This window comes from Phyllopteryx taeniolatus, chromosome 2 (genome assembly GCF_024500385.1).
Source record: "Phyllopteryx taeniolatus isolate TA_2022b chromosome 2, UOR_Ptae_1.2, whole genome shotgun sequence".
Classification (NCBI taxonomy): Eukaryota; Metazoa; Chordata; class Actinopteri; order Syngnathiformes; family Syngnathidae; genus Phyllopteryx; species Phyllopteryx taeniolatus.
In genome coordinates, this window is record NC_084503.1 from 13,950,172 (window position 1) to 13,973,022 (window position 22,851).

Here is a 22,851-nt window from a genome sequence, read left to right on the forward strand (position 1 = left end):
TATTTAACACTTGAGATACGATGCAAGTTAAACAGTAATACGGTGGTATTTTTAATGTACAAGCCATGCTTTCAGATCTGTGTGAAATGAAAACCTCCCCGTGTAGCCTTCAATTTAACCACCATTGAAGGGATGCTGTGTAAGAACAAAGTGTAAGATTTGAGAAACATTTGAATGCTTCTCAGCAAGAAAACTGTAATGGGGAGAAAGGTGACGACAAGTCCAAGTACCCATGACTGACAAGGGCCCAAGTATTTTAACATTTTCAGCATTGAAGTTCTGGACTTTTTTTTTCCCCTGGCGGCAACCCTACTACTCAAATCCAAACAGTGTTCAGCAGAACAACAGTAAGCAAATCAAAGCATAGCGCAGAGAATACAAGAACGACATTACCTATACTGTAGGCTTAGACATACAACCTCTACATTGCCATACAGACATAAAGCCAAACAGCATCTTGAAATCTACTGTCATTGTTTGTATAATCTGCAATCAGGGTGTAATTTCACCCTTGGTGAGAGAACATCTCGTGTATAAGAGCTCAGACTGTACGATGACTTGCATGCATGTGACCTTAGAAGCTTTGCGCAAATGAAATGTGTTTTATAAATCATCTGTAGAGTCTGTATTTCTAAAGATTTCTTGCTTTTATTTTCGGGATATGGGTGCTCAAGCATTTGAGGGGAAACAATGTTTTTGAGTCAAATTGATATTCACTGTAGGCTGCTCCCATCCTGTCATTTTGTCAACGCCATCACTGTGTGGAGCTCAGCCAAGCAAGACATCTGACAGACAGGCAAACCAGAGTGGTAGACTTTGGTAACATAACACTCTTTAGCTTCCCCCTTTGAACCTAGCAGTGAGGTTCAATGCACATACAGTACATGCACACCCACAAAACCAGGGTTGCGTTCTGTGGGTTAGACATTTCTTTCCACTCTAGTTGAATATACAGAATAAAAGCAGGGACAGACAAATTGATCAGAGAGATGCAATCAGCAAGGTGACCAGCATGAGTAGGTTTCCATTTGTTGCCAAATGACACTAGAGATTGATTGGCAAGTGTGGAAAACAAACCTTAATCCAAGAAGAGTTATTCCCAGAATACTATCTCCAGGTCAGTAATCTGTCAGTGATCTGCCTGCATTGGTAGTTTTAATGTTTTAATTTAAGATGATTTTTCAGTATGTTGGAGTTTCACCAATCTATAAACATTAGTATGGTGAAAATGTGATCTAATGTCCAATGAAACCAAGTTTCTACATAAATGTCATTCATTTTGTAATGGCCTCAAAGCTGTGCATATACTGTATTTGCTCTTTGACCAAAGTCTTTGACTTGAAGTGCCATTGAACGCTTAAGCAAGGCATCAGATCACTTGAAAAACAAACATTTGAGAGGTAAAGATCTTTGTTCCAAATGCGATGGACTAAATCGAAAATTATCTCCTTGTGCATGCAGTGCACACCAGGCAATGTATTTATCAGTCATGTGTCTTGGTAACACACTGAATAAACACGGCGATACAGGACTACTGGAACTAGGGGCTGTCATCCAAGATGGATCCGGGCACTATAATATGCTCGGGAAATGATACGATAAAAATAACAGAAACCAACCAGATGCCTTCAAGGAGGTGTGCTAGCGACTGATAAAGGATTCAGATTCAGCTAGCTTTCATAAAACAAAACCTATGTTTTGTTTCCTGAAAATTTGAACATAAGAATGATGCTGCACACTATGCTCACCACAGGTTACCAAACAAACAAAGAGGGGTTAAAAAAAAAAAAAAAAAAAAAGAGAATATGAAAAATCAAATTTGGCAGCTTTGTGTGATAACTTTACAATGAAAATCTCAATTTTGGATTTGTTTTGTCTAAATACTGACATACCTATTTTATTTGTGTCACCTACTAAAGCAAGGGGTGTATTTGGTTCGTATGTGGAGCAAAGTGTTAATTAAACAGGTGAGCTATTCTCCTTTTGTTGACTTAGCCCCATGACTCAGGTGCAGGTGGTCATTTAATTGCTGCTCAACCCACAAACCTTCGTTCCTCAATATTCACTCCATGATTAAACCTGCATTTGCTCAATTTACTGCAATGCACCAAACGATTATCCAATTAACATAACAGTAAAAAAATAAAAAATAATAATCCACCAGGAACAAATTGAAATGCCTGACAAGTGTGACTTATCATATGTCTGACAGAAGTTGTTTCCCGCTGGTATTATAATGCAGAGCGAAATTTCCCATCGGAAAATCTCCATTTAGTAATTCATTTTACTTAATTTCCTTAGCTGGTCATTGATTGTAAAATGATTAAAGTATGCAATTTAGCAGAGATTGAATATATTAATACTGCTAAATCTGTTCACATTCATTTCAATTCAGAATTGAACATCTCGAATATTAATAGAGTCAAGAACCATTTTTGTTAGAGATCAATACGTGGCATACATCTGGTAAGATTTTGTAACATCTTTGAAATTAAGTTATGCATGAACACATAGTATTAAAGTCGACAATTGGGAAAATGAATGAAACATCATCAGAAATGCAGTAGAGCAAAAACTAGAGAAGAGACGAATGCTGCAGCAAAATAAATAATGAAAGGAATGAACCACTGAGGTCTCTCTTCATCTTCCATGATACGAGCATTTTGTGTATATCTGTATAATTTATAACCCTTTTTTGTTCATGCCAAAAGAAACATCATATTCTGAATTCGCCATCATTTTGTAGATAATTCCTCCGAGCTCCTTGGTTTCGGTGATTGTAAACCAATTGTGGGTTTGGAGACAGAAGAAAAGAACAAAACTGGTAAATGGATACAGCCGATGGCAACACCACAATCACATAAGTGGGAGCAAAATCTCAAGAAGTGGAAGATGGTGGGAAAATGTGATAACTCCAGCGCAATTACTTGAGTTTTGAGTCAGACTAACTGTTACAGAGAAGGTGTTTAATAGAAGATAATGTAAACGCTGAACGGCAGTGACTCTTGAACATGCTGCTGGTGAAAAACATGATGTCTGTTTCACCCTGTTCACTTGATTCAAAGGTGAGAATCATTCCAGCTGGAAGGCAAGACAAAAAAGATAATATATCAAAATAATATTGTAAACTAGAAGTGTGATGGATATTTGGACACTGTGGAGTGCAGTGATTCCCGTGGCACCCTAGTGTGCTGTGAGAGATCATCATGGGCACCGTGGGAAATGATCCAATTTCACTTAATTTGTCCTCCCACATCCCCAAAACACGCATGGTAGGTTAATTGAATACTCTAAATAGCCTATAGGTGTGAATGAGAGTGAGAATGGTTGTTTGTTTATATGTGCCCTGCGATTGGCTGGCGACCATTTCAGGGTGTCCCCTGCCTGTCGCCCGAAGATAGCTTGGATAGGCTCCAGCATGCCCGCGAGCCGAGTGAGGAGAAGCGGCTCAGAAAATGGATGGATGGATGGATGGATACAAATATATTTTTGTCCAACTATCTTTCCCAGCAACATAAAGTGACAGGCAGAATAATTAAAAGCTTTCCATCGATGCCAGAAGGTACAATAAACCTGTGTATCTATCTGTTGCCATTCATATAACAGAATAAATCGTGGCTTCCTGTGAGTGTATCAGCTTTGTGTTCAATTGCAGATTTTACAGAAAGTAAGTCAACCCTTACCATTTTTTATTATTTGTTTGATTTTATCATTTTGCTTTTAAATCAGTATTAATTATTATTCTGGTTATTTTTATTATTGTTGTTATTATTAAAATGTCATTTCTTGTTTCTCTTTTAAGTTGTTTTTCTTTACTCTGTGATATCGATCCCCTGGGTCTGAAATAAAGAATAAAGTGCTGCAAGATTAGCCTGGTTTACATGGAGCCTTCTATTCCGATTATAATCAGTTTAAAATCCCAAACCGAATGAAAATGCTCCATATAAACACATCAGAATAAACAGGCCGAAAACGAATGGAATTCCATTCGGTTTCACAGGGCTGGAATATTTCTTTTGCCAAACCGATCAGAAGTACATTTTCGCAATGTGAACCGTCATTCGGAATAGAGCCCGGCAAAGATGTCTGCGCATGCTTTGTCCCGACGTAAACGCGTGGTGACGTCATAGTTTATGCACGCCGTAAATATGGCCGATATATTCCGACAGAGCTCGTAAGCGACAGGTCTTGTTTTTGACTACTTCTAAGCTGTGTTTAATCAGGCGTTTTTCAAAATAAGTGCATAAAAACAATCCTAACTACTGTGTTAAATAGATCTTGATAAATGACGTGACGTTCACGACGAAGTGCGCGTCACACGGCTATTCTGATTAAATGTAGTGCACATCATGTATACACCCGGACGAGATCACGTCACATGAAAACAACTGTGCAATTGCACATGGGGCAAGGCTGTGGAGTATTGGACGGAGCCAAAACCGGCATTTCAGGAGCCCACTAGCGGCTAATGACAGCCGTCCAACGACCTGACTGTGTGATCCACACGCCAGCTCACCACAACAATGACAATTTATAGAGTCCGGAAAACCTATGAATCCATTTTATTTATCGAGTGATGAGTCGATATAGTAATCGTATCGTGACAGGCCTAATGTCAGTTTATCAATGAATTATTGAGTTGTGATTAAGAGAATGCATGTTTTGAAATCACATCATTTGTGTCCAAAACGCGAGCGGCAGAGGTGTCAAAATTTTTTTGTTGCCGGCCACATCGTAGTTATGGTTTCCCTTGCAAGGCCGTTATGACTGTGAGCACAAAATGTATGATTACCTCATATTACATATACACCAAAAAATAGATGGATCTTGAAAGGGTAATTGGAAACAAAAAACTGCTTGTTTTCTCTGGGTACTCCTCTTTCCTCCCACATTCTCAAAACATGCATGGTAGGTTCATTGAAGACTCTAAATTGCCCGTAGGTGTTAATAGTTGTTTCTTTATATGTGCCCTGCGATTGGCTGGCGACCAGTTCAGGGTGTGCCCCACCTCTTGCCCAGTCAGCTGGGATAGGCTCCAGCACGCACGCGACCCTAGTGAGAATAAGCGGTATGGAAAATGGAAGGATGGATGGCTATTCGCTATTGATCACACATGCATTTTATTCAAAAACTGCGCTGAACTTCAATCCCCAGTAAAAAAACATACTTGAAAATTATAATCGTCTGTGGTAGTCAACGATTGGATTCCAGTTGTGTCCACGGCGGTGAATGATTTAACTGTGTGTGTGCTTCAGTTCTTCCAGTAGACCACAATGCTGCCTGGTATGCTGTAGCACAACGTGTTATGACACTGAATGCATACATCTCTAGATCTGTCTGTATACTTTAAAATCTGAAAAAAAATCCCTTAAAAATCTGAAATGTAGCAGGGGTGCGAACGTTGAAGCACGATACAGCAGGGGCTTAGTTGTAATATTTGCATGGGTTTTCTCAGAGTACGCTGCTTTCCTCTTATATTCCAAATGCATGGATGGTAGGTTCATTGAAGACTCTAAAAGTGAATGCTTGTTTGTCTATACAGTATATGCCATCAAGGGTGTACCCTGCCTCACAATGGAAGCTGGAATCAGGGGTATAGAAGATGAATGAATCGAAATCACATTTTCATTCGAAATTTCACTAACTTGAATTTGAAATGTTCCCATGCAGTTATGGATATGTAAACCAATGAGATGTTACTCTTATTAGAGCACAGGTGTCAAACTCAAGGGCCGGGGGCCATATCCGCCCCGCCACATGATTTTATGTGGCCCGCAGAGGCAAAATCATGTGTGTCAACTTGAGATATTGCAAGTGTTTTTGTGTTACCAAACCTTAATAAAAGTTGAAAAACCCATTACCCTTGATTTCTGATTCCAAAACTAGTTCATACATTTCGTGTGTAAATATGATGAGGCGATTAAAGATTTTTATGGTTAATGGCCTGCGACAAAAATGAGTTTGACACCCCTGTCTTAGAGGCTCTGGGCTGATTGCTAAAATGAATACTTAAATGAACTATAAAAATAAAAAGCAGAGAACCTTGTCGAGTTGAATTGAGTGATCAATAGATGTCAGTTTCAGATGCAGTGGAATCATATAAAGTATGCAAGATGTTGACACTTTCACACAAATCTTATGCCATGACCAACATTCACATTGAAGAACCTTTGAAAGTCCCTGAGCGTCACATTTTTCTGCATTGATCAGATGTGACAAGATCCAAAAACCACTCCAGCGTGCTGCTTTAGCTTCACAACAAACTGACTTGAAGCTGCAGCGCAACAATACGCTGAAAACAACCAAGTCATTTTCTATTCGCTGCCATTATGACAAGGGATGGCGCTGAGCTTTTGTTTATTATGGTTATACATCTTGCACTACAGTGTAAAACAAAGAGCCAAGCCTTCCAGTAATGACTCATTTCGGAGAACACAAGCATCAATGTTTAGAGGGACAGAGCAATTAAGTCTCAGCCAATTACAACAGCAATTTTGACAGCACAACACTATGTGTAGTGACAGCTCCAAAGGAATACAAGCAAGCTCCGGTTGAAGCTGCAATAAAGATCCACATCAAAGTTCCTCAGAACGGCTTCAATGAATTGTACTTTGGAAGAGAAGTTGGCAACATAATGGGCAGGAACATTGTGTGTGAACAGAAAAAGGAAAGAAAATAAATTGCTTGATGTGAAAACCTGTAGGATGACCTGAAGATTCCTAATTGATCCCCAAAAGAAGACCCATACAATTTTGCAAGACTACACAAATATGTTAGTATTGGAATTCAGCAATTACAGTTTAAATCTATCGTACACTACTCATTCTGCACCAAATGCAGGAGACATGAAATGGTTTAAATTTAGGCCGAATGACAAAAATGCATGATGATTTTTTTTTCTTTTCCAGAATGACAAACATTTTATTTTTATTTTTATAGCAGAGCTATAAAATGTATTCCAAAATTCTGTAAATAGGGTATTATAAGATAATGTCAAGAGATTCACATTAGGGTAATGGATTTTTTAAAAATATATAATGAATGTTTAATCACCATTTAATAATTTGTAATGAGCAGTTGTGTTTGATACAGCAGAATGACGAGGCAGATGGCCACCCCGCTGGAGACTGGATTTACTGGTAATTTATTTATTTATTTTTTTTTTTGGGGGGGGGGGGGGGGGAGAACAGCTACTCCCTGTTATCAAGTTCGGAATTATATTAAGCAGTGTGGATGACCTTTTTTTTTTTTTTTTTTTACTTACAAGATACAAGAGGTAGCCAAAGTCATAGGTTAAATTAGCACAGGTTTCTTTTCACCACTACATCTTCAGAATTATCGTTCATCAGAACAAAATGCACAAAATGTTCAAGAGCATCTGGTCTAAGATGTGAGAGGTAGTTAAGGTAAAAGGTCAGACTACAAGCAAATGTTTCATTTTTTTTTTTAAATGATCATCAGAAACTGAAAAACGATAATCAGTGTTTTAACGTGAAATACCCTCTGAGAGCATAGATAAAAACAGTGTAGTAGTCTGAACGTTTCTCAAATATAAAACTAAGCAACTCTTCAAGTTGCATGCCTAATTGTTATTTTAAGTCACTCATATGAAAGAGCCTTTAGACTTTCAGAGCCCATCACACTGCTCCCATTGGGCCCTATCAATGGTTTGATTTCCTTTCCTTTACACTGTGATTTGAGCTTAGCTGTAGCCTTCTCCGAACTTGAGTGGAGAATATCTCATCTTTATACTGGGCTGTCCAAAGTCCAGAGTCAAGTTTGACTCTTATAAGGCAGGAGAAGAGCAGAAGAGGAACCTCAATCACATTTTTGTCATGGTAACAAAAATAAGGCCACAACCACCAGCCAAGATATTTCTCATCTTGTTGCCTGGGTGTAGAAAAACCTTGCACTGAGAGTGACTTTATATTATAGTGCATCACTTAAGTCTCTGAATCAGGAATGAGACTTGTTGGTTGCATTTTGTTCTCTATGTTTGTACAGTACACACATGAACCTTTAGCTTCCTTTTCACCATTCACTGACCTCCAGAATTTAGAGATACTAATATGACCAACAAAAACAAGATATAATTGCTTGTCAAATACTTACCGACACTGCTGAATTGGATTTAGAGTGTAAAATAAACTGAAGGTGAAGAATGTCCAAGTGGTCCTGCTCCCTGGAAAATATTTGCACTTATATTACTAATCAGTTCTGTTAATATTTCATCCTTTCTGACACTAACCCTACCACCTCTTCTACTTTGCAAGAAGCATCAGCATCAGAGTGTTTATGCATTCCAAGATTCCAAGTTTGCATAAAGATGGCACTTCGAACAAAGTAACAATTTAAACTATTTGCAACCCAGCGAAGCCTCACTCAAAGGGGGAAAATACCCGGTGAGCTCTGTACTGCACGCTGAAACCATATTTGTCCAAAGCAGTCCACCACCCAACTGTTCAACATTGCTTAAGGATGCAAGGCTATTTACCTCCCCTTACTGGACCTCTTGATTATCTTTGCAAACTCTTTCGACTAAATCATTGTGTAGATTCATATTGTAATCTCTCAATCAATCAATCACTCAATATGCATTTATTTCCATCCATCCATTTTGCATACCACTTATCCTCACTAGGGTTACGGGCATGCTGGAGCCTATCCCAGCTAACTTTGGGCAAGAGGCGGGGTACACCCTGAACTGGTCGCCAGCCAATCGCATGGCTACATGTGTATTTATTTGTTTATTAATTTTTTTATGGAACTTGGTACTCCTTGGGATTCACATTCTATTCTCTAATTTAGCAGGGAGTCACTTACGGGCACTGATGGTGGAGTGGTACACTCGCCTGACTTTGGTGTGAGCAACGTGGGTTCAGTTCCCACTCAGTGTAGGTTTTTGAAACAAAGGCAAGAAGTGTTGTTCTACATAATGTTCTTGTGTTGTAGAAGAAACAAGTAACAGTACCAGTAGAAGTAACAATTGGTGGGAGAAAAAGCTTGCTGTGTTATCTATGACCAAATATGTAGTGTACAAATATGATCAATTGGAGTGGCATAATTTATTTTGTGTGTGTGTCTAATATTATCTGACAATGCTCTCTCCGCATCCTTTCTCTGCTATGTGGGGCAGAAATGCACTCGGCCAAAATTTGCACAGAAAAGACCATAATGAGCATAACTGCGTGCTCTTTTTAATTGGATTCGTACCACAAAATCTGCCACCTATCAAGTGTTATGACCACACACAAAAAAATAGATAAACCAAGACAGCAAAAATATTGTATTGTATATGTTGTGTTTTCTAACACATAACACATCATATTTATTACATGTGCGTGTAATTTAACACATTATTTAAAGAGGAATTGGATGTAAAAGTCAGTCATAGAGAGTACTCGTTTTTTGTTAAGAAGTCTCTTCAAGTGGTTGGTGCTCCACGAGTTTTATTTCATGTAAAAAAGACCACTTGAAATATTAGAGTACTTGTCTGTACTCAATCAGCAATCCCAGACTCTTTCGTCCTTTTATGTGACATCTAAAACAATCAAACATTTTGGAGATAGTGGTGGCAGTGCCAGGTAGAGCAGTTTCTTCTAAGAAAAGCCTGCTGATGCAAGAGGCATCAAAGATGGTGTCAAGAAAATGTGTCAAAATGTTTTAGGAGACACGCTGAAAGAGAATATTTGAAAGTGTGAAAAAGGTGGGACTGTTTGATCCGTGCAGACGGGGAAGAAAAAAAAAAAGTCTAATACAGAAATGCATTCTTAGCCTTACAACATTGACCTTGGGGTGGACAATCATATCTCATGGGGATGGTGTCAAAGCAGCCTTGTGTTGTGCCTAAGTACCAATTGATTTCTGCAATGACACACCGCCCTGCACAATCATTCTGCGGCTGGAGTTTCTCACGCAATTCATTAAAGTCAAACCCTTTTGATCACACTCTCACTGGCACTGGAGTTGGCATCACTGGTCAAATGCTCACATAAAATGGCAGGTACACATTTTTAATTAACGTCCATCACATTGTGATTATAACAGCATTACTGAGGAAGACATTTTTAGATTTCAAGGCAATCACACATAAGAATGCATTTATTACACAAGGTAATTTAATCAGGTCAGACATACCTTGTTGGACGTTGTACTTAACATACAAAATTGATTCACTCACATACCACTAATGTGATGATTGTGAATCTAGGTAACAAAACAAGCGAGAGCTCTCCCGAGACTCAACAGCACAGGTCACAATTCATTTTCCTCTCGTCTGCCTTACATTCAGTAATGTTCAATGTTACAGTACAATGCTGCAGTAGAACAGAAAATGAGCCCTCAGAATAACAACAAAGTTGGAATTCAAAAAGGACCATGCGACCATAACGCAATCTCACTATAATTTGTTTTACTTACATGTGGCAAAACAGAAAAATACAAATAAAGTAAAAATAAAAATGTGTGACAATTGTAACTGGGTCATCGCAACAATTGTGCAATGATACATGGAACTTTGACAATAGCTTAATGATATTGTAACTAATTAGTGCTCGTGCCCCAAAACTAATTAGCATATTAGATGAAGATTTAGAGTCAACAGACATAAAATATGTCACCAATTGCAGCAGGGTGCCAATAATGGAGCACAGTAGAAATAAAGGTGTTCTGGATCAACGGTACAGTAGTTTCCTAGTTCAATGGTGACTTTTCCCTGATACTTGCAAGCACAGCAGAAATAGAGGACACCAAGCTCTCTCTTTGGAGCATCTAGATACAGTAGGTAGGCTCATTACAAGTCAGAAAGAAGCTATTAAAACACACAGAGACAAATACTACTTCAAATTACATGGCCAGGTGATTACATACTCTGCACCAAAAACCTTTTCTTCTTCACAAACCATCTAATTCTCTGTCATTTACACATCCTAAAAAAACGTGTTCAATTGGGTAAGCAAGTGACCTCCTTAAATAGATTCACAGTATGTCGATGGACTTGCTTTTTCAGGATTGGCACTAGATTATGAAACCTACACACTTGTGTCTAGGTAGCCACAACATTCTGTTTATGTGGCTAAACCATTAGCCACACTTAGCCAGTTCTCCTCACTAGAAAGCCGATAAGCTTTAACGATGTGGGCCCAATTAAAACTACAGAGTCATCAATCAGGAGTAGGGCCGAACGATGTCGGAAAATACTCTAAATTGCGAGGTTTTTTTTTTTTGTTTGTTTCTTTTAAACAAATATTGCGATTGTGATTTAGCATGCAACTTTTCAGGAGGAAGTTTGTTATCGTCAGCATTATTCACTAAACACAAGAAATATATTATTCAACTATTAAATACGATATTATATTATTAAATATTATAAATTATTATTATTAAATATTATAAATATTGCGATTGTGATTTAGGATGCGACTTTTTGGGAGGAAGTTTGTTATCGTCAGCATTATTCACTAAACACAAGAAATATATTATTCAACAACACAACATTGGATAAAGCCAACAAATTAACAATTCTTTCCTGTAGCCCAGGCCTAAATGTTATGATGAATTGATATGAAGACCACATTTTTATTGTACCATTGAATTGTAAAATTAAAACCTTTAATCACAGTAGACTGCAATTGGCTGGCGACCAGTTCAGGGTGTACCCCGCCTCTTGCCCCAAGGTAGCTGGGATAGGCTCCAGCACGCCCGCAACCCTAGTGAGGATAAGCGGTACAGAAAATGGATGGATGGATGGATCACAGTAGAATATTGCCTTATTGATTTAACTTCATGACTTGTAAAAATGTAATACTGGATAATGATGCTCTTGTCAGGAGCAATAGCACTGCTGTCATTGTCAGCCAAGTATAGAGATAAAGTAGAGAGTGACACGAGTGATGCTTGTCATCACCAAGACGTGAGTATAAAAGCGGTTGAAAAGGTAAACTATCAATGACAGCAAAAGTGTTAAATTGATTTGCTTCTTATTTGATAATCCTCAAGAAGGATCGTAAGGACTTTATAGCCTATAGAACTCTGCTTTTTTCTTCTGTTTTAAGCAGCCTAAGCAGTTCACATAAACATTTATTTTTGAGAAAAAAATACATAGCTGACATCTATTTACTGTATTAATATGCTATGTGGTCATAGCTACTGTTTGTTTAAGGCTAATAAGGCAGATGTTACACAGGAACTGCCTTATCCCCATTGCCCAATTTTTAAAAAGTTGAGCAGGTAACTGATGAAGTACCACCTTGAGCATAAAATCTTTATTTACTTTTTAATTTTCTCTTCAAAACATGGTTTAAGATGCTGTTTATATCTGTGTTTACAGTTAATTAGGTTTCAAGATATTATCTGCAAGAGGTAGCTTGAAATGTGTGCTGACCAACAAAATTAACTCCACAGCACCGTAAACTCCCATTAGCAACCAAAGAATCACCTCAAAGCCTCAAGTGCAATTTAAAAAAAAAAAGCCATATGCTCTGAAATACACTCGAACGTAATAAAAACTAAATTTAGACATCAGTAAGTTAGAAATAATCATTCATCTTCCTTTCCGCTTATCCTCACTAGGGTCAGGGGGGTGCTGGAGCCTATCCCAGCTATGTTCGGGCGAAAAGCGGGGTACACCCTGAACTGGTCCCCAGCCAATCGCAGGGCACGTAGAAACAAACAACCATTCGCACTCACATTCACACCAACAGGCAATTTAGAGTCTTCAATTAATGCATGTTTTTGGTATGTGGGAGGAAACCGGAGTGCCCGGAGAAAACCCACGCAGGCACGGAGATAACATTCAAACTCCACACCGGCGGGGCCGGGATTTGAACCCGGGTGCTCAGAACTCTGAGGCAGATGTGCTAACCAGTCGTCCACCGTGCCGCTAGAAATAATCATCACCAACAAAATCACAATAAAATGATGACAAATATGTGAGGTAAACATAAAAAAGTATATATTTGCTTATTACTATATGGGCGCGTTTGCCTTGTCGTCACCAAATGGTCACGTGGTGTCTCGGATGATAGAAAGCCTATGGAAGTCAATAGCCGACCATGAGTTATCAGGTTATTCACGCTTATTTACGTTAATTAATAAACGGTAGTCTCGTGCTGCGTTTTGGCTGTACATACAGATTGTCAATAAAGGATTCTTAGCGCTTTTACGGCATCCCAAAGACGCATGAAGCTCATTGGAAGCTTAAGTGCAGCAACATTACGTCACACAACTGGAACGATACTGACCGACCATGTTTGCTTTCGGCACTTTATATAGTAATGGTAAGACACTTAACTTTGTAATAACTTGTTTTGCAATATAATATTATAATATTAGATATATTGTTCATATTTATATATTTGGCACAAACAACAACACAAACAAACAAAAGATAAATCTCACATTAGGTAATAACTTCCATCTCACTCTTAAATACTTGATGCCTCTGTTACTTGTGGTGATATTTTACCTCTTAAGAAGGTCTACTATCATATACAAATTACAAATGGATGAGCCTTATAATATGTAAATAGACGTCACGTATGGATATGTTTCGCTGTCTGAACATTTTCCAATCAACAATTGAATGATTGACACTTCTATGCATCAAGAGACTTGTAGACTTGTACAAGTCGTTTGCCTAGGCCGATATTAAAAGGTTGTCGATCAAATATATCCCCTCAGTCAGGCCAGGGGGAACAGATTTGGGACACATATCTGCTTAACTTCGTATTTAAGGCACATTCTGGTTGCTGCGCCACAGTGGACGACTGGTTAGCACATCTGCCTCACAGTTCTGAGGACTGGGTTTCATATTCCGGCCCCCCCTGTGTGGAGTTTGCATGTTGTCCCCGTGCCTGCGTGGGTTTTCGCCGCGTACTCCGGTTTCCTCCCACATCCCAAAAAAATGCGTAGTAGGTCGATTGAAGACTCTAAATTGCCCGTAGGCGTGAATGTGAGTGCGAATGGTTGTTTGTTTATATGTGCCCTGCGATTAGCTGGTGACCAGTTCAGGGTGTACCCCGCCTCTCGCCCCAAGATAGCTGGGATAGGCTCCAGCACGCCTGCGACCCAAGTAAGGAAATGGATGGATGGATGGATGGTTGCCGTTGTTCTACAGAAGCTTTGCTGCATAGCTTTGTTTGTAAAACTTAAAATGTTTTAGGCACTTAGGAGCAGGAATTGGATTTTTATTTTTTTTTTATGTTTAATGCATGAATTTCTGCATGTGAGTCTCCAAGGTATCGTCAAAGCCTTGAATTCCCCCCCGACGACTCTCATTAAGACAGCAGTGTCAGGCACTGCCGGAAAATGATGATTTTCAACGATTTAGTGTACCATCAGAACTCTCCCAAACATGCATCTTTCTTGGTCATTCTTCTTTCCTGTGAATTTTCTGCCTGCTAAATTCACAGGACATCTCAAAGACATGCACTCACATGCTTGCAAACTACAGCAGCAATTGCCTTATCCTTTCTTTTCACCCGATATCAACTTGCTCTCTCTTAAACCAGCATGCAGCAAAAGTCCCAAAAAGCACCGTGATCACCCCACCACCACCGCGGCAGGCATCGTATTCAGGGAATTGCACACACACAATGGGACAACTGTGTCTTAGCCAATCTACAACTGAGGAAGATAATAACCCAGTTAAACAGATCATCTCTTCCTTACTTCATTTAAGTGCTTGAGTTTCCTGAAGCAACATGCTAAATACAGTGAGTCCCTGCCAGGACAATTTTAGGCTCTTGTATTTGACAGGGCAGTACAGAGCTTTACATGAATAATCTAACATTGTATACGTTCGTACAGCCCTCCTTTTGTTTGTTTCAGAGTCTGTGAAACTGGATGAATGAAAACATCTTCCATGCAGTGCCTACCTGGCGTTGAGACTCAAAACTGGACAGAAAAGCAGCATGCAAAAAGCCTGGATGGATTTCATAGCTGAATCACACTCCCGTTCGTTCTCCCGTCTCAGATGCTTATAGCCTTTCCCCTGCGTCTCTCCCCTCACTCTCTTCTTCTCTTCCCACTGGCTGCTTGGGATTTTAGTGCACCCTCACACACACACATGCGGAGAGGTAGACAGATCCAACACAGTGGCTCAGCGAGAAGGGGGGGGGGGGGTATGGTTTTAAATAACACAGGGACACACACGGACTGACTTGCTCAGGAAACATTGCGGGTGGGGCTTGACATCAAGAGAGCAAGATGTGGAGGAGATATTATGATGTCAGCACCCGTCGAGCTTCTGCTATTGGCGAGAGGCATCATTGCCATTGTGTGGCTGCTGGTTGCTCCTCCAGCACTCTGGTACCCCACTCAGTCCACACTGTCTGCTTACTAGCTGCAATGTAGGAGGGGCACAGCGCTGCATATATAAATGGCCAGTGTGGCCAACAGGGACTGGCTCCATTGAAATTGACAGTTCTAAGAAACGGCACTTACAGATTAAGTGAGTGTAATCGTCCGTGACAAGGCAAGGCTTTCCATTTCATAAAAGTGAAAATGTGATGATGCAAAGCAAAGTGATGCTACGGTGCCAAACTAATAAAAAGTCAAAGTAATTAAAACAAGAGCACTCAGAGAGCACGGACCTCTGCCAAAGGTTAAACATTTGTCTTGAAATACTTACAAATTGTTCCCTTAGTAACTAGAGCAAATTCTGAATCTGGTTGCAACTTTACTTTCTTTTTCCAACAAATAACACCACATTCACAAAATGTGACACTTGACCAAGCACAACAACTGGCAATGGAGAAAGCTGAATTTTGAAGACTGCTGAACCTGATTGGCTCTACGGACGACGATGTGCAAGAGGATTAAGAACAATCCGTTACAACTTCATCTGCGAAGATTTGAGCAATTTCAAAACATGCAAGGTGTGATTTTCTGTTATATAAAATTAACTCAATGAAAAATCACAGTTTCGGGATTGACATATGGTTTAAATCTGGTTCAGATGGGATAAAATAGTGTAAGATTGCGGTGTCATTTAATATATCACTGTAGCGGACATGCACGCTGCAACTTTGAGGCGTCACAGAGACTCGTGACCACCTGAGAACTCCCACTCCTCCACGCTGCCCTGCTGTGAGACGGCGACTAGGACAATGCCTGGTGTACGTCAAGTGGACCTTAACCTAATTAGCAGCTTCCGTCAAATCTTGAGTCCTCTCTTCAAAAGACTCCTTCCCCGACCAAAGGATTGGAGGGACACTCCCTTCAAGCAGACTATGTGGTTAATATTCACCCATGCGCGTGAGGCTCCACCCACTGGCGTTGAGAGGAACTGCAAGCATAACTTGTGGACGTGCCTTTGATGTTTGTTAACAGAAGATAAAATGTCCGTTTTTTATACCTTGCAAACTGTAGAAATATTCCAAATATATATATATATGTCTGTGTCCCCATTCCCACTTTGACAAGTCCTCTGCATGATTTTGAAAGCGGTTTATGATTTGAAATCAAAAAGTATGAAATGTTGTATTGAACAATAAGCAACCCATCTGCCACGACCAAAGTTTAAACAATGATTCTATGCGTGAGAGTACAACGTTGGGAGTGTTTGAGATTATTATTTTAAAACCTATTTACTCAAATTTCATTAAATATCCCGTAAAATTCCACTCGTGGTCGTATTTTGTGTGTGTTCTGAATTTAAGTAAACCTCTGTAACCTAGGATTCAAAATGTCGTAGAGTGTAGCAACCTACAGATCATAAGACTGATTTAAAAAGGTTTGTCGTCATTTCGCCTAAAGTTAAACTTGACGTGGTGCCCTTTTCGAGACATTAGTTTGATTTTTAACAATTAAATTAAATTTACGATAAACCGGAAGTAACGCAAACGTCGCTCTTGGCTTATTACTTTATCCTAAATTACAATTCCTACAATTCTTATTTCATACATAATCGCTACATCACTCTTTAAATTCTTGACTTTTTTTTAGATCACCATCTACCAACACAAGAGAGAAACATACTGTAAGCCTGTTAGATGTCTAACTAGTTAAATTGTTGGGCCTACAATAGTATTTAACATCATCAAAAGTTATTAAAAAAAGATATAAATTGGACATATGACCACTGACCACACAGAGTGCCACTGCCAAGGCTGATGTTAAAAAATATTTATATAATTGCCAGTTTAATGGATTTAATCCAAAAATGTACTTGTCCACAAAATGATTGTGAATATTACGTAAACACAGATTCAGTTATGATATACCCATGCTGATATACCAGTATAATTGACATTTCCTCCATAATATGTAACACTCTTTGTTGCTTAATAGGGAGAAATCACCTCTTTCTAATGTCTTACAGTAAGGCTTGACTTCCATTTTAGTTCATTTTAAGTAAACGAATGTTTTGTATCGGGAATGAGGTGTAAACCGGAACCATTAAAAATGGCCTCAATGTAACTTACTGTATGTTGTGATTTGGCACTATATAAATGAAACCAGAAAAATTGATTGATCTTCTATATTGTATTCTCAAGTCCATCCATCCATCCATTTTCCATACCGCTGACCCTAACTAGGGTCACGGGCATGCTGGCGCTTACCTCAGCTGACTCTGGGCGAGAGGCAAGGTACACCATGAACCTGGTCACCAACCAACCACAGGGCACACAGACAAACAACCATTTGCACTCACATCCACATCTCCGGGGAATTTAGAGTCTTCAATTAACCTACCATGCATGTTTTTGAAATGTGGGAGGAAACCAGAGTACCCGGAGAAAAGGCACGGAGGCACGGAGAACATGCAAACTCCACACAGGGGAGGCCGGATTTGAACCCAGGTCCTCTGAACTGTGAGACAGATGTGCTAACCAGTCATCCGCCATGCCACACTGTATTCTCTCGTGTAATATTTTATTAGCATCTGTAGATACAAACTGAAGACAAGTCTCTTTCCAACAGTAAAAGCATGGCTGTTATGTGGAGAATGAAAGGAATATTTTCAACTTAAAAAGAAATCAACCATGAAGAATATTGTGTAGAGAGGATTGTATACCTAACCTCTAATCTAAACCTTCTTCTGGAATGTATTTCAAATTAGACATTGCCTTTACAAGAGTCGGCCTCGACAAAAACACAAAATGTTGAGAATTGAGGATTCAAGCAGGCAGGAGCACAAACCATGTAATACATGCAGAATATGAAACAGCCCACGAGAAAGGTGAAAGTCGCATACCTTGTACAGTATACCATGGGCATGATAAATCATTTCCATTACAGATTTAATAGAATTTCCAGTCTGTTGTGTCCTCATAGGAGGCTACTGTCCATAATGAAAGATTTCCAACAATTTATCTGGTTCAATTAGAAGTTCATGCTTGGAAACCCATGGTGACTGGCTATAATGAATAGGTCGGACCACTGTATGCCTCAGATTACTGTGGCGAGAGCCCTCAACAGCCCCCTTGAATCTGCCTCAATAATATATTGCATAAAACGCACACTCAGTGTTGCCAATGTGCTAGCTGAGCCAACCTCTTGAGTATCGTAGCGAATAATTATTGCGGATGAGCATGAATTGCTGATATCAAGTGTGATTACATTTTGCAAAATCCCCAAAGCTAAGCCTGCGTGTCGCATTAATTGTATATTTGTTAATTTGTATATTTTGTGCACTACTTCATTGGAATTCATATCATGACTGACATGTTATAGTTCCCTTAGTCATAAAGTATTGTGTATTCCATAGAGTTTGCTTGGACAAACACATCAGTCCATCCATCCAGTCCATGTATTGGAGCCTATCACAAGTCAATAACAGGGCACATGCAGCATAAACAAATAGACACATAACCATGCATTACATTACATTTTCCCCATATTGAACACAATGTATAGTGTTCAATTAACCTAACACCCATGTTATTGGAATTTGGGAGGAAGCCGGTGTGCCCAGAGTAAACCCAATGTAAGCATGGAGAGAACATGCAAACTCTTCACATAAAGGTCAGAAAGGGAATTTGAACAGAGAACCTTTGACTGTGAGGCAAGTCATGTAAAATATATTTGTATAGTCCTTAATCACAAAACAGTTGGCAAGGATCGACGACATCATCTAAACTAACCCATACACCCCCCCCCCCCCCCCCCCCCCCCCCACCGCACCCTCCTCCACCCAATCAGGGAAAGAAAAACTCTAAACCACACCTGGGGAAAAGAGAAACCCTGAGAAGGGAGCGCAGATGTGCTAACTTCATACTGTACCACACCATGTTCTCTGGACAAACACGACCTCTATGAACATAACATAACATTGCACTAATAAATCAAGTCCCAATTTTTAAATGAAACGTGTAAGGTGTGTTTTCAGTGAATTATGTTTGCATGTATAAAAAAGTTGAGAACTAGAATTATACCAATACCAATTACTCTGTATAAGAAATAAGCAGAAAATGACTTCAGACGTCAAGTATTCTCCTGTTTATCAGAGAATCTTTGAAGCACACTACTCCAACTAAAGACATGGTGTTAATTGGAAAATTAGAAGGTCGGTTTGTTGTAGTATTTAAAAAAATGAAAGGGCAGATTTTTCTCCCCCCAATCATCTCCTGTAAGCCATGTCAAAGTTGTAACCAAGGAATGATGCAACACAGTTACTATGAAGGAAATGATCAAGATATTGTTTTTGATTTTTTTCCTGTGAAGATATGAATAAATGATAAATACCAGACTTTTTGGTGATAACATAACTGAAAAATATAAATATGACAATCTATAACAGACAGCGAACAAAAGTACTGCGCCATGGAGAGGTCACTCCAGTGCCACTATTTCAGTGACAGAAACTACACAGGAAGCAACAGTTACAAGTTGTAAGCCCGGAGAGTATTGGCATAAACTTTGGTGCGACAGGTTTTCTCCAATGGTGTGAGGGATCGTCGATGACCCACTGCCCGCCTCAAGCTGGGCCAAAAAAGTGCTGACCCATTACAATCTGCATGCTTCAATATGTGCATGGAGCTTAAGGGAAAGACTGAATCAGAATCAGAATCAGAATCATCTTTATTTGCCAAGTATGTCCAAAAACACACAAGGAATTTGTCTCCTGTAGTTGGAGCCGCTCTAGTACGACAACAGACAGTCAATTTACAGAACACTTTGGAGACAGAAAGACATTGACAAAAAAAAAATACAGTCACTGAGCAGTAAAGGGTTGCTAGTTATCTGGTAATGCCGGTACATTATTATTTTTTTTTGACAATTGTGCAAAAAGATGCAGAGTCCTCTAACACTTAGAGCAGTTCAAATGACTAATATTGCACTAGTCCGGTGCAATGACCATTGTGCAAAGGGCGCTGAGACTTCAAGGAGTGTATGCGGTTTAAAGTGACGAGTAGTGCGATAATCTGGGACAATGTTGGTTGTGCAAATGTTACAGATACTCCTCAATCAGTGTGCAAATGGAGCAGATGCTACTCTGGCATGAGTGGCCAGTATATGCAAATAGTGCAGTATGGCGACACAACTACAGTGAGTGCACGAGTAATACATAATTGGCCCCACAGAAATGTGACAACGAACTCAAGTCAAAAAATTGCAGCATGTTGTAATGGAATTGTAAGTTAGGTGTTTAAGAAGTTGATCGCAAGAGGGAAGAAGCTGTTGGAATGTCTACTAGTTCTAGTTTACATTGATCGGTAGCGCCAACCTGAGGGAAGGAGCTGGAAGAGCTGGTGACCGGGATGTGGAGGGTCCGAGAGGATTTTGCACGCCCTTGTCTTAGTTCTGGCAGCGTGCAAGTCCTCAATGGTAGGTAGGGGGGTACCGACAATCCTTTCAGCAGTTTTGATTGTCCGTTGCAGTCGGAGTTTGTCCTTTTTTGTAGCAGCACCAAACCAGACTGTGATGGAAGAACACAGGACTAATTCGATGACCGCTGTGTAGAACTGTCTCAGCAGTTCCGGTGGCAGGCCGTGCTTTCTCAGAAGCTGCAGGAAGTACATCCTCTGCTGGGCCTTTTTGAGGACGGAGTTGATGTTGGTCACCCACTTCAGGTCCTGAGAGACTGTAATTCCCAGGAACTTGAAGGTCTCGACGGTTGACGCAAGGCAGCTGGACAACGTGAGGGGCAGCTATGGCGAAGGATGCCTCCTGAGGTCCACGATCATCTCTACAGTCTTGAGCGTGTTCAGCTCCAGGTTGTGTCGGCTGCACCACAGCTACAGCCGCTCCGCTTCCTGTCGATATGCAGACTCGTCACCGTCCTTGATGAGGCCGATGACAGTGGTGTCATCTGCAAACTTCAGGAGTTTGACAGTCGGGTGCGCTGAGGTGCAGTCGTACATGTAGAGAGAGAAGAGCAGCGGAGAGAGGACACAACCTTGGGGCGCCCCAGTGCTGATGCTGCGTGTGGATGAGGTGGCCTCCCCCAGCCTCACCTGCTGTGTCCTACCCGTCAGAAAGCTGTAAATCCACTGGCAGATGGCAGGTGAGACGCTGAGCTGGAGAAGCTTGGATGAAAGGAGCTCAGGGATGATGGTGTTGAACGCTGAGCTGAAGTCCACGAACAGGATCCTCGCGTAGGTCCCTGCACTGTCGAGGTGTTCTAGGATGAAGTGCAGTCCCATGTTGACTGCATCATCCGCAGACCTGTTCGCTTGGTAGGCAAACTGCAGGGGGTCCAGCACGGGACCTGTGACACTCTTCAGGTGGTCCAGCACGAGACGTTCAAAGGAGTTCATGACCACAGATGTCAAAGCGACAGGCCTGTAGTCATTTAGACCCGAGATTGCAGGTTTCTTGGGGACTGGAATGATGGTGGAGCGTTTGAAACAGGATGGAACTTTGCACAGTTCCAGAGATCTATTGAAGATCTGAGTGAAGTGTGCTGAAGAGCAAACTGACATCCCTGCACAAGATAAAAACAGAAATAAATATATTTGCCAGTCCTGACTGGCAACTTGGAATGTCGGGACCTTGTGCCCTGGCTTTTCTGAGCATCTGCAACAAGTTGACGATGCAAGAAAAACAGAAAAACATCACTGCACTGCAGGAAAAGAGACTCATCAAGCGGCACTAGAAGAGCACAGGACAGCATATTTTTATGGCACCGAAAGGATCCCGAGGAGCATCGAATGCACTATGTTAGTCTCAGAGCGAAAAACTGCTGCTGTCTTGATACATTTTTATAAAGACAGAATGCCTTCATATCAAAATATATAAAGAAGGTTGTGTGAGATCTAGACAGGCGTAGCCTGGGAGAAGGAACAGAAAAGATTGTGTAGATTCACAAGTATAAGTCATTTATCTGGGCTTGTTTCTAAAGGTTGTAACATCTGTTTGCCTTATAAGGAGTAGAACCTTCTGGCACATTCCACCCCACCGCCTACTCAGAGTATAAGATAGATAGCGCTTTTTTGTTTAGACAGACACATAGTCGCACCACTCATGTAATTATATGTCTCCAACGCGTTGTTACTTCTTGCCAATAAACGACAGGTAGCTGTCCATTTGGTCTCCTGGAACTTCATTGGCTTTTCCTCACAAAAAATAACTCACAATTGGTTGATGTGAATACTTTTGCCTCATATTTTTTTCCAAACCTTTAACAGTCTTTACTCAAAACACTTTAAGATGGCACCGAACTAATCATATCTCTTCTTTTCTTCACCTCCTCAAGCCCCATGCATATCATGAGGATATATTATTATTATTATTATTATTTATTTGTTTTTTGTTCAACACTTGTTATACAATCTCAAGGTTCATTTTAAACTCTCCGGCATATGTTTTCACACGTCACACAGTGAACTATACCAACACACAAAGAGAAATGTTACAGGAATGCGGTGCTGGGGTATATGGTAACTCTCCAACAACTAGATGCAA

The 22,851-nt window shown here is 40.2% G+C and overlaps 1 protein-coding gene across 4 annotated transcripts in view; it reads right to left on the reverse strand.

Moving 5' to 3' along the window:
- Window positions 1-15,091, reverse strand: part of luzp2 (leucine zipper protein 2) — a 207,437-nt gene extending 192,346 nt beyond the window's left edge. For all 4 annotated transcript variants that reach the window (XM_061762022.1, XM_061762012.1, XM_061762003.1 and 1 more), the window contains exon 1: window positions 14,877-15,091. In XM_061762022.1, coding sequence (XP_061618006.1) covers window positions 14,877-14,938 — 62 coding nt within the window. In that variant the 5' untranslated portion in view covers window positions 14,939-15,091. The remainder of the gene's footprint in view (window positions 1-14,876) is intronic.
- Between the last annotated feature and the right edge of the window lie 7,760 nt (window positions 15,092-22,851).